The following is a 13,353-nucleotide window of genomic DNA, read 5'->3' as shown; positions in this document are numbered from 1 at the left end:
AAAGGAACACAGCCCTGCTGACTAATGAATTTTCATCTTGTAGAGACTCGAAGCAGAGGGACCAGCTGAGTCATGCTAAGTCAGACTTCTGACCTATAAAACTGAAAGGATACATGAGTGTTATTTAAAACTATTAGTATGTTAATCTGTTATGACAGCAATAGAAAACTAACATAACGGGGAAAGGGACATGGAGAACCAAATAAGTCTAATATGCATCTAATTGGTGCTCCCAAAGAAGGAAACAGAATGGAAGAAAGGCAGTATTTGAAGATAATGACTTGAGTATTGTTTTGTTTTTTTAATTTTTTTATTAATTTTTAAATTTTTTAAAAAAATGACAAGAAACACATTCTTAACATATGATCATTCAATTCTACATGTATAATCAGTAATTCACAATATCACATAGTTGCATATTCATCATCATGATCATTTCTTAGAACATTTGCATCAATTCAGAAAAAGAAATTAAAAGACAACAGAAAAAAATTCACACATACTATACCCCTTACCTCTCCCTTTCATTGATCACTAGCATTTCAACCTAAGTTTAACATTTGTTCCCCCTATTTATTTTTATTCCGTATGTTTTACTTGTCTGTTGATAAGGTAGATAAAAGGAGCATCAGACACAAGGTTTTCACCATCACAGTCATACTGTGAAAGCTATATCATTATAAAATCATCTTCAATAAACATGGCTACTGGAACACAGCTCTGCATTTTCAGGCAGTTCCCCCCAGCCTCCCCATTACATCTTGACTAACAAGGTGACATCTATTTAATGCATAAGAATAACCTCCAGGATAACCTCTCGACTCTCTTTAGAATCCCTCAGCCATTGACACTGTCTCATTTCGCTCTTCCCCTTTTTGGTCAAGAAGGTTTTCTCAATCCCTTGATGCTGAGTCTCAGCTCATTCTAGGGGTTTTCTCAATCCCTTCATGCTGAGTCTCAACTCATTCTAGGATTTCTGTCCCAAGTTGCCAGGAAGGTCCACACCCCTGGGAGTCATGTCCCTTGTAGACAGGGGGAGGGTGCTGAGTTTGCTTGTTGTCTGGCGAGAGAGGCCACATCTGAGCAACAAAAGAGGTTCTCTTGGGGGTGACTCTTAGGCCTAATTTTAAGTAGGTTTGGCTATCCTTTGTGGGATTAAGTTTCATATGAACAAACCTCAAGACTGGGGGCTCAGCCTATTGCTTTGGTTATCTGCAATGCTTGTGAGAATATCAAGAATTCAACTTGAGGAAGTTGAATTTTCCCCCTTTCTCACCATTCCCCGAAAGGGATTTTGCAAATACTTTTTTATTCACTGTTCAAATCACTCTGGGATTTATCAGGGCATCACTTTGGACAAACAAAATCTCATGCCCTACTCAAGGTTCCATGTACTTATGGTGTTCAATTAAGCTGTCTATATAAGTTATATTAGGAAATGCACTAGTCAAAATATAAATTTTGTACCAAATAAACATTTTTTGCTTTAGTCTCACACATAAGTTAAATTTTTAAACTATTAATTACTATCAATTTTCATCACCCTGCAGTAATGACATTTCTATGTTCTTCCTCATGCAAAAACAATTTTTAAATTTGTATATTTAAACAATATCATTATACACACTAGGCATTCCTAGATTATACCATCTCAGTCTTTATTGTCTGTCTATTTTATTTCATTTGTGCTGGGTATTGTTTTTAAATCCAACTACAAGGGATCCATAAAACTACAAAGACAAAAAGATCTAAGCAGCAGCCAAAAAAGAAGACAACAGACTTGGCCACAAAGCAAAAAGACTGGAATAATATACCAATAAATCTAAATACTCTGAAAAGAGGAGGAAAATGCAATAAGAATTTTAACTGCCAGACTGCTTTACTTTCCAATTGTATTTAGACTCATTTTTGATAATGAATCCATTAGTGTTACTTTATTTACTGGGATGAAAAACATTTTCAACAAGGAAAGCCAGTTTTAAGAAATTCTAGGAAACGTGCTTTTGTAAAACTTCAACATTTAGTGCAAAATTTTTCTCCACATACCACATTTTTGATAATCTCATCTTTGCCGTCATGTTTCTGGACTTTAAGCAGATGATAGCAGAAATCCAGTACAGCAAAGCGCCGCTGTTGCCCCAGAAGTACGATAATCATACAGCCAGCCCAGTGGAGCCCATCACCAAAACACTGCCTAAGAAAAGAAGCAATAAATACAATGGAAGAACTAGTAGAAAATTATAAAATCATTCATTAATCTTTCTTCATATGTCAAGCCATCTGCAGCACTGGTCTTTGCTCATAAAAACTAGATTCCACAGCCAGCTCTGTGAGTGGGTCAGGAAGAAAAATCTGAACAGCAGGTGATTTCTCCCTGTTTCTGTTCAGTACCTTTCCTAGGTTCCTCTGGCACACTGTTCCTAACCTTACTTAGATCACAGACCTGCCATGAATATGACTTCATGAAGCTTGGGATCTCCTACTCAGAAAAATGCATACTCATTTGCATACAATTTCCATGGCCCAGAGACTCCCAGAAGTCTAGCCCTACCCCTCTTTGGTACCAAGAAAGAACAACCACTTCAGTAGCTTTCAAGCACCCAGACCAGCTCAGGTTTTGGTCCGTTTCAAGAGGAATGCCATCGTTTGTCCACTCTCACCTCTCCCCACAGGTCCTCCACCTCTGCCAAACCATACCCTGTTCCAAGCCTAAGATTAGCACACACTTACTCAACCGTGAACTCGTGTGTCCCCACAGGAATGCAGTATACGAACTGCATGGCACTCCAGAGTCTGTGAAACTCTACACACTCATCAACATGCATAACCCCATTGCTGGGGAGGGGCCCACGCCAGATGGGGTCATCCAGAAAGGTCCGGATCCGTGTCAGGATGACCTCAAACATAGACAGGCCGCAGCAGAGACGTTCCTTTGTCAACAGGTCTCCCTCCCTTGCTATGGCAATTTGCTGCAAAAAGAAAGTGGTAGATATGTCTTAGGCCATGGCAGGAAGCTGGATTGCTGAAACCAAACTATTTTAGTTTTGATTATGGAAATGGAAAAGTTAATGGAAAAAGTATCTTAGCTTGCAGACGAGTGTTTAAAATTAAGCATCAATAAAATAAATGTCAGCAATTACCTATATGTCTTAAAAGATTAAATATATTTCACAGTCTAGGAGGAATCATCTAGGGTTGCTATTTTCAATCAAAAGCAATTTTGTCCCCCTAGGAACATCTGGCAATGTCTGGAAACAATTTGGGTTATCACATTTGGGAACATGCTACCAGCATCTAAATATGTACAGACTGGAGCTTCTGCTAAACATCCTGCAATGCACAGGACAGTCCCCACAGCAAAGAATTATTTGACCCAAAATAACTTGGCAATAGTGCCAAGGTTAAGAAACCCTGATCTAGCATAACTTGATACAGATCATAGAACTCTGACCTGACACCTTTTCCTCTTGTTTTAGAAACTTCCCAAAGCCTTCTTCATGAAGTGATGTATATTGTGCACATCTCGTGTAGGGGATGCTATAAGCAATTCACACATGCTAGCTCATTTAAACTTCACAGCTACCCCAGGAACAGGTCCTGCTATAGCATACCCATTTGATCCAGGGGACAGTGAGGCAGGAGACATCACCTTCACTTGCCCAACCTCATCCAGCCTCCTGTCTAGGCAGCCCCATCAGAATCAGTGCTCTTGAGTCCCACCCCACCACAGGGCCACTTTACCTGAGGGGTCCCCAGTCTTTCAATCAGAGGGACAAGGTGCAGTGGGGCATACTTTGATTCTAGTCTTTTCATTTTGGCATCAAGTCTCTCTCCCTCTGCAGTGGAAAAATATTTTATACTCTGTTTCTTTGTATGGAAAGATGATTGCAAAAGTTTAATTAAAAAAAAAATCAAAGAAATGCATGAAAATGAAAAAATAAAAAATAAATTTTTTAAACAACAAAATGTTAACACTATATACAGATTGCCTGAAATTATTTTATAGAATTGGCTGATCTGATATTTTAATTTGATCAGACAGAATTTTCTGTTCAATACTCATGTTTTAAAACCTACTGAAATTTTCAACTGTAATTGCAAGTAGAAAATAGTACAATGAACCTTCTTGTACCCATCATTCACTCCCACAATCACCAACTCACAGCTAATCTTTGTTTCACATACACCCCAAGCCTCCTGGCCCCAGTGTTATTTTGAGGCAAAATCCAGACAGTATAATTTCAGCCATTAACACTTTGGTTATTCAGTATTCATTTAACTAGGCTATAAAAGCCCTTCCCAGTTATTCCTGGTTCTGACTGCATAGGCATCAGAGTGGAACAAATAAAACTGGCTGGTTTTCTGGCCTGGCTCTAACCATGAACCACCATTAAGAAAAGCCTAGACCCCATAGACCCCCCCGCCCCCACCAGTCCATGGAGTAGACACATACTCACCTTTTACATGGACCCTAGGCAAGATGTTCTGAAAAGGGGCTGCATGCAACAGGTCACACACTTCTTCTAAAGACTAGGAGCAAAGATAGAGGAGGTTCTGTTAGGAAGTGTATTCTCACTACAGGGTTGTGCTACAAGGCACATCTGTGCTAAGACATGTCAAAGGATCTCAGAAGCATGGTCCAACAGAACCCTCTAGAGGTGATGAATATGGTCTCTAATCTGTGCTAACACAGTTGCCACAACAATGAATATTGGGCTTTGTTTCCCAGGATTTACCAATTTGTAGCCCTCCCTGCACACATTCCTGCTAATCAGCTACCAGCCTCTTAGGAACTTTTAATAAGATGTTCCCGATGGAGCAGACAGCATCTCCTTTGTGCAGGACCTTGAGGAGGAAAGGAAGGCTGAGCCCTACCCTCTCTCCATCAATATACTTGCCAGAGTCCAAAATGAAGTTCTGAGCACTCACTCTGAACCTTTCTCAAGATCACAAAGTCCTTTAAAGACAACAAAAAACTTGCACAGTTCCTTCCTCCAGAAAAATGCACACATAACTCAAACATCACAAGGGTTTTGCAAACCCCCTAAAACCTCACCATGAGCCCAAAGATCTCATCAAGAACGAGGCAATTGTCATCTTGACTGAATCTGACGATTCTTAAACCAACAGGGAGGGCCATTTTCAGAAGCAGGCAGAAAGACATCGAGTATTCAATGCCTTCTATTCCACTCCCACCTACAGACCTCTCAGACTAAAGCTGCTGGGAACTTCAGAGTAATAAAATGAACCATACGTATACTGATGTGAGATTCTGCCTTCAGTTGTTGAGGATTTCCCCAACTGACAAAACAGCCCAAGAAGTGGAAAAGAATTTATTTCCATCCCATGGAGTGAGTGTCATCTAACACACACCCTGTGCCCAGCAGCCAGCCAACCTCGTTCAGCTCCCCAAGATGTGCCAAGAAGAGGCTGACCCCATGAGCCCTGCATTCTGTCCCAGATGCCAAAGTCCCGATCTCTGTCAGGATGGATGTGCTGGGGGCCAACTCAGGGTCAGGGCACTTGGGAGGAGCCTTTCCATTAGGTTTCCAATCCAGGTGAGGGAGGGAAAGGAGGAGAAGGAGGCAAGGTTCAAGAGGAAACAAAGGTATCAGAAGGGAATGCACAGAACAGGGTCAATTCAATGGAATGTGGCACAGCTTACAGAGGGATGATCATAGAATGTGTTGCTGAATATGTTGCTGAATAGAAGTGACCTTCAGGGCATCTTGCCAAGTGAAGAAAGAGGAGGTACCTGGCCCATGGACTCACAAAGGGTGGGAGGGTGAAGAAATGCCAAGAAAGTGGCCAGGCTAATGGACAGAGGACTGGAGGTCTCCATAAGGAATTGGAATCGCTGGAATGGGACCATGGTAGGTGAGCCTGGGCAAGGAGGTGAGCCTGCTGACCTTAAGTCAAGACTTTGGTGACAATATCCTGCTCAGCAAATTGAAGGCTTCCAGTTTCCATTTCAAATGCGCTCCAAATTTTGCCCCCAATAAAAGCCAAAAAAAAAAAGTGAGAATGGCTTTAAAATGGCATTAAAAATAAACTGCCTAAAACAAAACAAAACCCCATACTAGCAGAATTTTCAGGTTGAGTTTAGAAAGCAGTAATAAAAACACAAAAACCCTTCACAAAGCTAGAAGATGTACATACCTAATGTACAGACTCAGAATAATATCAACATTTTTGGTTTTAAAAATGAATCAAATCCTGGTGGTGACCCTGGTCAGCATAGTGAGGCCTCAATGGACAGGCTCCCAGGGAGAGCAGACATCTAACCATCCAAAGGCAATGGGGTCCTTGGTTCACAAGCTCCTGATGTCAAATGATGGTCACTGCTTTTCTTTTCTTGAAGCCATGACAATTTGAATGATACTTTTACCCTTAACATCTCCATTTACACTGGCATACAGATACCAAAAGGCATTTCATCCCACCTCCCTCTGAGAGATCAAGATGACCACTAACAAAGAGGTAGGCGCCAAGAGGTAGGGGCCCAGAGCCTTCACCCCTGCCCCTGATGGCATGGGAGAGGTCTGGGAGACTCTACCGCACTCATCATGAGAAGTCCCAACCATCTCCCGACTAGGGAGACTCCTATTCCCATGGAACTATGGGAAACACAATCCCATATATCCAAAAAGGAAAAAGCAGAGTGACAAACTGGGCTTGGGACAGAAGTGCCCAATGCAGGCAGCATCCCCTCTCACCACCTCCACAGGGCATACCTGGTAGAGATAGAGGAGAGAAGGAGGGAGGGGAGGCCAAAGGCAAGCAGAGGGAAGCAAGAGGTCAAGGACCAGCTCTCCACAGGCAAACTAGGGTCCACAGAAGAGCCAGACTTACTATACCTTAGCACAGGTCTCAGAGTATGGAGAAACAAGGAGACCGTCACCAACTAAGATAGGAGATAGTGCTTATTTTATTCATGTTTTCAACATATCCACCCACTCATATGCCAAAGTTCCAGGGTCAACTGACAACTATTTAGAAAGCATTCCCTATGTGCTCAAAAGATCTAAAATGGGGGATAGACTTCAGATGCCCAGTCCTGGTCTCAGGAGTGGTTAGGAGAAAGGAGAGGCACTGGGGTTCAAAACTGGGCACCCAGAGACCTAAGGATTTGGCCAAATCATTCTTGAGCATTAGTTCTCATGGAGCAGTTATGAGCCTTTTAGGAACATGGGATGACTGTAGATGGATTTGCTTGACTCAAGAAACAGGATCTGGGCATGCCAGTGTCAGGCCAGCCAGAGTCTCCCTGCCTAAGTTTCAAATACAGCATCACCCCGCCGCCCCAGATGCCCATGTCAAATGGTTGTCTTGGCAATGGATGCAGACCAGTCCTCTCAGTTGGTAAGAGATAAACTCTACCCCTACAGCTTCAAATCCCTACGGTCTGTGATTATTCCAAGTCCACATGATACCTCCCCTCATGTCTCCTGTTGATCAGCTGCATAAATGCTTTCTATGGTTGATCTTATATTTTAAAGGGCATCCAAACCAAGAGAAGAGTAACTGGCCTTCTAGCCACTCCCTGCCATTACCAATATCATCCCACCATGCAGGTCCTGCCTTGGCAGGTCTTGGTGTCTCACCTGCCCTGCCTACTGAGCTGCCAGGAAGTGGCTGATCAAAAGGGCCTCTTGAGGTTCAGACATACACAGACCAGAGATAAATCTCCTTGGTGGTGAGATAAAGTTTCATAAAATTGAGAAATTAGTTCCCCAGTCACACCAAACCACACTTCAAATGCTTAAGAGCCATGGACAGGAGACGTTTCCATCAATGCAGAAAATGCTAGTGGGGAGCAATGCCTTATGCCTTATGTATTTGTCCCCTGCATTTGTTTGATGTAGCAAATATTACACAGGCATTTACGACGCTCAAACTAAAAACATTTTTTAAACAATGAGCCTACATTAGTTTTGTTTTTTAATTGTAATGCACAAACTCAAATTAAATTCTAAATAGTCATGAGAAGAATGGTGCTTTATGACACCCCATCCCCCAATAAATCAAACCTGTAAAATAGCCTTCTTCTGTTGCCTGTGGGGAGTGACTGGGCAAAGACAGGGAGTGGGGTTGGGGATCCCAGCACTCACGCACCCTTGTAATCGGGGGGGCTGGTTGGGGTACAGGTGGGGGGTGGGCAAGAACTCACCAGGCCCTGCTCAACCAGCAAACAGAAGAGGACGGCATTGCCCACCTCCCGCAGGTTCTGGAAGCACACGGTCTTCAGCTCTGCATATTCCACGATGTCCTTCAACTGGTGGTGGAAGAACTCTAGGATGCCTGTGGCAGCAAGAGCCAGCATGGGGTTGGGGGAGAGGATGGAGAAGGAGAATCTGGCTGGCTGGCTACAGAACTTTCTGACCCAACCAACACACCCAGTTTCAGGGACGGTCACAGCCCCCAAGTCCATCCCTCCCTGTAGTGGTAGTCGGTTTGCCACCTTGTAAGTACTCTGCAGACCCACACAACCCAGAGGAAGGGCAGGAGAGAGTCTCCATCCCAAGAGCTCTTTCTCAGTCAAACCCAAACTGTCAGATGAGGCCATGGCTAAGGGGAGGAGATAGGCAGGAGGGTAGGACAGAAAGGAGAGGAAGGAGAGGACAGGGTAGAAGGAGAGCAGGGTGAGGGGAAAGACAGAGAAGGGGAGGACAAAGAAGATGTGGGAGAAAGGAAGGATGGAAAGGAGGGAATAGTATGAAGAGGAGGTGCAGAAAGATTGGTGAGGAGGAGGGAGAAAGGAAGAATGGAGAAAAGGGGGAGGACAGAGAGAGTAGAGGGAGGAAGGCTGAAGAGGAGGGAAAAGGAAAAGGTGGAGAGGAGGGGGTAAGAAGAAGAGGTGGGGATAGGAAGAAGATGAAGTAGGAGAGAGGACAGATAGAGAAGAGGGGAAGGAGAGGAGGAGGGAGAAGTAGGATGGAAAGGAGGGGTAGGATGAAGAGGAAGGATGGAGGAGGGGGAGGACAGAGAGGACATGGAGGAAGAGGGAGACTGCCCAGAGCTGTCACTGAGACTTGTGTCCCTTTAAGCCCCAGCATTGGCAGTTGGGCCCAGGAATGAAGCTCTCTGCTCTGCTCCCTACTGGTGACTCCAGCACAGTGTTCCAGGAAAGCCTGTCACTGCCCTAATGACCAGCCCAGGAGCTTGGCAGGCTCCTTGGTTTCTCCACCTGCACACCTGTACACCTGCTGCACATTCCTGATTGTGTCCTTTCTTGGTTTGTTTCTTTTATTGTCAGCACACAGGCTTTGGTCTGAGCAGCCCTACCCCTTTCCTGCCTGGAGAGAGCACATCTAACTGTTACTGATTATTTCCCACTTGATTTCTTCTAACTGTGGCCTGAGAACTGCCAGCACTCATTCCTTCCCACCTCAAGGGAGGAGCTGCACAGCTGCCCAGGAGCCCCCGGCCCCCAGCCTGCCGGCCTAGTGGGACTCACCAGGGGAGCCGTACTCATGCCGGGGCAGGCGGCATATCTTGGGCATCACCTCCATGAGCGTCTTTACATACTGCAGGATGGTGCCTTGCAGCTGTGGAGACAGGGACTGTGTGAGCCACGCCCACCTCAGGAGGGAGGGTGGAGGGCAGTGTGCACGGTCTGCAGTGAGCTGTGCCCCAACAGGATGGCAGGGTCGTTTGGGTTGGGAGAGAAAGCTGCCTTCACCAGGATCTTCACGCAGCTGTCTGAGCCCTTAGGCCAAAGCACAGCTGCCCGTTCAGGAGGCAAGTGGGTCCGAGATGGGCAGCAAGGAAGGTCATATGGTTGCCCTGCATCCTCCCTCCGGCAGCTCCGGTCAAGCCTCAACTGGAGGATGGGGACAATGCGGATGCCAGTCCACAGCCACGCCAGCCCGTTGCTGGACCAAGAGGACGATCTGTGAGCATGGAGAGGAGGGGTGGCCACACACTCGTGTGTCTAACCCCTGGACATAAAAATGGCAGGAGGCTTTCTCTGGACATTCAAGCAGGTCCACAAGACGCTACCACCACCCTCCCCAGGCTGCTTGGACAGCAAGACCTGACAGACCTCCCCCGACCACAATGACCTCAACCCAGCTCACAGGGTCTCCTGGATGGCTACATAGCCATACCCTCCTTTGCTGGTGAGGATGAGCATGAGCTGAGGGGTCTAAGAAGATGACCCAGGCCCACATCACCTTCACCCACAGCACCAAGCATCAGGCAGAGCACCTGAGGGCCACAGGGTGAGGTTGTGCCAAGCATCCAGGCTCCTTCCCTCTCGCCCAGGGTCCTGCAATCCCATGAACATCTATGTGTGTATGTGGGGGGCCCACTGGGAATGAGGTGAGGAAGCCCTGCCTCCTGCCCTCATAAACCTTCCCAATTCTTCTATCTGACAAATGGAAATGGGAATTTGGCAGAGCTGCTCCTTGCCAAAGACCATCCCCAACCCAAACATGGAGAGAAGAGAGAAAGCTGGTGGAGACAACAACCCTCCAGGGCTCCCTTTGTCTTTCATTTCCAAAGCACTATTTTTTCTGTACGTCTTGGCAACAGCTGTAGTCACTTAAAAGGGAGGCAAAGAGGGGTAGGCTTACTTCTGTGTGTTAATATGAATATTCTGTTACAAGCCAGGCAATATTGTGGTAAAAAACCTTTTACTATTAATCAGCTAAACATGGATCTGTTCTCTCGAATTAGTAAACATGAGGAGAAAAATCTATATATGGTCAGGAACATGTGAAGCTAAATTTACTCTATTCATCTATTAAAGAATCCAGGGCAGTCACAGAGAGAAGACGCCCTGGCTTACCCATCCCAATGCATTCAGGCCCCATGAAGGAAGCATGCCAGAGAGGACATACCAGGCTCTTGACAACCTTCAGCAGCTCCTCCATGACCACGGCGATGCCCTGGTACCCCAGCAGACGGCAGATGACCTTGAAGTGTGGAGGGCCCACGAAGTTCCTGTAGCTGCCATAGATGCTAGAGTAGGCCAGGTTCAAGGCCTGGGGGACAAAGAAGACCAGTGCTTGATGAAGTCACCAGAGTTTTCATCATGGTACTTATGCACACCTGAAGATGAACAACTACTGTGCAAAAAAGCATTAGCCACTATGATGGTCTAAGGGTGTATGTACCCCAGAAAAGATCATGTTCTTTAAATCCATTCCTGTAGTGGGTGGGACCTTCTGTTTATATTATTTCAATTGAGATGTGATACACCTTGAATGAGGTGGATCTTAATTCTCTTGCTGAAGTCCTTTATAAATGGCCCAGAGATGCAAAGAGAGACAGAAGCTAAGAAACAGAAACATACAGAGAAGCTGAGAAGCTGAAGGCAATGAAACAGGAGAGAAGAACAAGCAGATGCCAGCATGTCCCTTCCCATGTGTCAGAGGAGTCCCAGCAGCCTTTTGTCAGGAAGAAGTTATCATCCTGTTGCTGTCTGGATTTGGACATTGTCACAGCCTAAGAATTGTAAATTGTAAGTTAATAAATCCCCATTGTAAAAGCCAACCCATGTCTGATATACTGCATTTCATCAGCCACACACAACACCCTTAGGGTAAGGTTATCTGGTAAACTCCATGTAATTCTGTCCAAATAACTTCTATGTCTTCAACGTATTATGAAAAGCAATGCTGCTAACATAGAAAAAAGAAAATGAAAGCACTATTTTCCAACGTTTATTGAACTTCCAAGTCTCTAGAAGTCATCTTGCTAGTCCTGAAATGGATGATAAACGAATAACCCTAGCCATAATCATAAACATAACCGAAATGCTGCTTTCATGTAGCTGTACCCGGAATCTGGAGGGACTCTGAGGACAGGCCCCAGCAGAGGAAGACCAGGGTGCCCCAAGAGTAGGGGAGAGCAGCTCCAACAGGCTGGGAGGGCCTAAGAAGTAGGTCAGCGGGGTTTCCTGTGGGACGGCCTCTACGCTTATCTTCAAGGATAGCAAGCACACAGACAGAGAAGACAGAGGGGACACCTCCAGAAGACAGGGTGCTTGGTGCAAACCACAATTCTCACCCACCCATCTTTTCAGCCAATGCAGAAAACACAGCACTAAACCAGCAATCAATCTCTATTTACTGAATAAATACATTTTTTCAAGCATACAAGAAATGGGTCACTGTGTAACAATTTAAACAGACCTTCCAATGGTCACTTGACCCTGGAAGGGAGGTAGGATCCACAAGATGCCTCTTGAATTTGCCTTTTCTCATATTTCTGGTGCCAATTAACAACTCACTTAGCTGTAGGCATTAACTGACTGGCCAGGAACCTCCAGGGCGGAGGGGGCTACTGGTAACAGGAATGAGGCAGGAAGGTGGAGACCAAGGGAGCATTTTGCCTAAGTCCATCTTCTATGAGCTACGACGCTTACTGCAATTTTGTGACTATAATGGGTCATCCCCATGTTTAAATAATCTATAGCTGAAACACAAAGTGCCATGGTAATATGAGGAACATAAATAACACAAAGTACAATTGTGGCAGAACTTAACACCTTTCGCACCCCAAATGTGGGTCAAACTTTTGAACATATGACATTAACTGCCTATGACAATACTGAGGACATTTTAAAAACAAGCTACCCATACATTTTGATGGGGAGAAAGACAGCAGAAAGATGACCACACTGACAATGCCTATGACAATTCTGAAAGCCAGTCACACCGAAAAAGGCCATCAGGTCTAAGTTTCTATGTAGGTAGAAGCCACTGCATTCCCACTAAAGGTTCCCACTTCTACTCTTAAAAGTTACTCTGGAATGGGGACTTTTAATTACAAAAAGCAACAGGAAATGGATCTCAGCTCAAAGAGAAAGATTTCATGACAGACTTTACACTTCTTAGAGCACTGTTAATTTCCCACATGTTGTAACTTGATGTTGATACCCTAAATTATAACTCAACCCTACAGAGTCATGCCGTCTTCTTCCAGCCACAACAACCAAGTAAGTTGCCCAAGGCCTCAGCTATCACCCCTGAGTTGTTCCAGGAGCTGCCTGGAACTAGCTGTCCTTGGAAAGGTCATAGGTCTGGCCCTTTGGCTGGCAAATGGAAACTTGGATTTAAGGGGTCTCCCACAGTTCCCTAATTAGTAAAGATGGCTCACTGTGCTAAACAGAGTGTATGAACAAAGTAATCAGTGCTGAACACAGGCTTTCCTGCTGGGAGCCAAGAACTTTGATACGTGCCAGGCAGCAAGAGCTGACATGGCTGACCCCTGGTAGGCAGCATTTTCACATGTGTCACTTGTTGCTGGTGAATCAAGTGTGTCCTGTATGACTCCACTGGGAGAGGATGCTTACAAGCTTCTCCCTGGACTTTGCCTCATGTGCCTCTTCCCTGTATTGATTTT

The 13,353-nt window shown here is 45.1% G+C and overlaps 1 protein-coding gene across 3 annotated transcripts in view; it reads right to left on the bottom strand.

The window, feature by feature from the left end:
- The window catches only part of CYFIP1 (cytoplasmic FMR1 interacting protein 1), a 100,287-nt gene that overhangs the window by 2,088 nt on the left and 84,846 nt on the right, over nt 1-13,353 (bottom strand). For all 3 annotated transcript variants that reach the window (XM_077123962.1, XM_077123961.1, XM_077123964.1), the window contains 7 exons: nt 10,845-10,988; nt 9,458-9,548; nt 8,171-8,301; nt 4,458-4,530; nt 3,742-3,836; nt 2,731-2,969; nt 2,047-2,194 (listed from right to left, as the gene is read on the bottom strand). In XM_077123962.1, the coding sequence (XP_076980077.1) occupies nt 2,047-2,194; nt 2,731-2,969; nt 3,742-3,836; nt 4,458-4,530; nt 8,171-8,301; nt 9,458-9,548; nt 10,845-10,988 (921 nt within the window). The remainder of the gene's footprint in view (nt 1-2,046; nt 2,195-2,730; nt 2,970-3,741; nt 3,837-4,457; nt 4,531-8,170; nt 8,302-9,457; nt 9,549-10,844; nt 10,989-13,353) is intronic.

Source organism: Tamandua tetradactyla, chromosome 12, assembly GCF_023851605.1.
Source record: "Tamandua tetradactyla isolate mTamTet1 chromosome 12, mTamTet1.pri, whole genome shotgun sequence".
NCBI classification, from domain to species: Eukaryota; Metazoa; Chordata; class Mammalia; order Pilosa; family Myrmecophagidae; genus Tamandua; species Tamandua tetradactyla.
The sequence above is the reverse complement of the archived record's forward strand: the minus strand, read 5'-3'. Positions and strand labels throughout refer to the sequence as shown.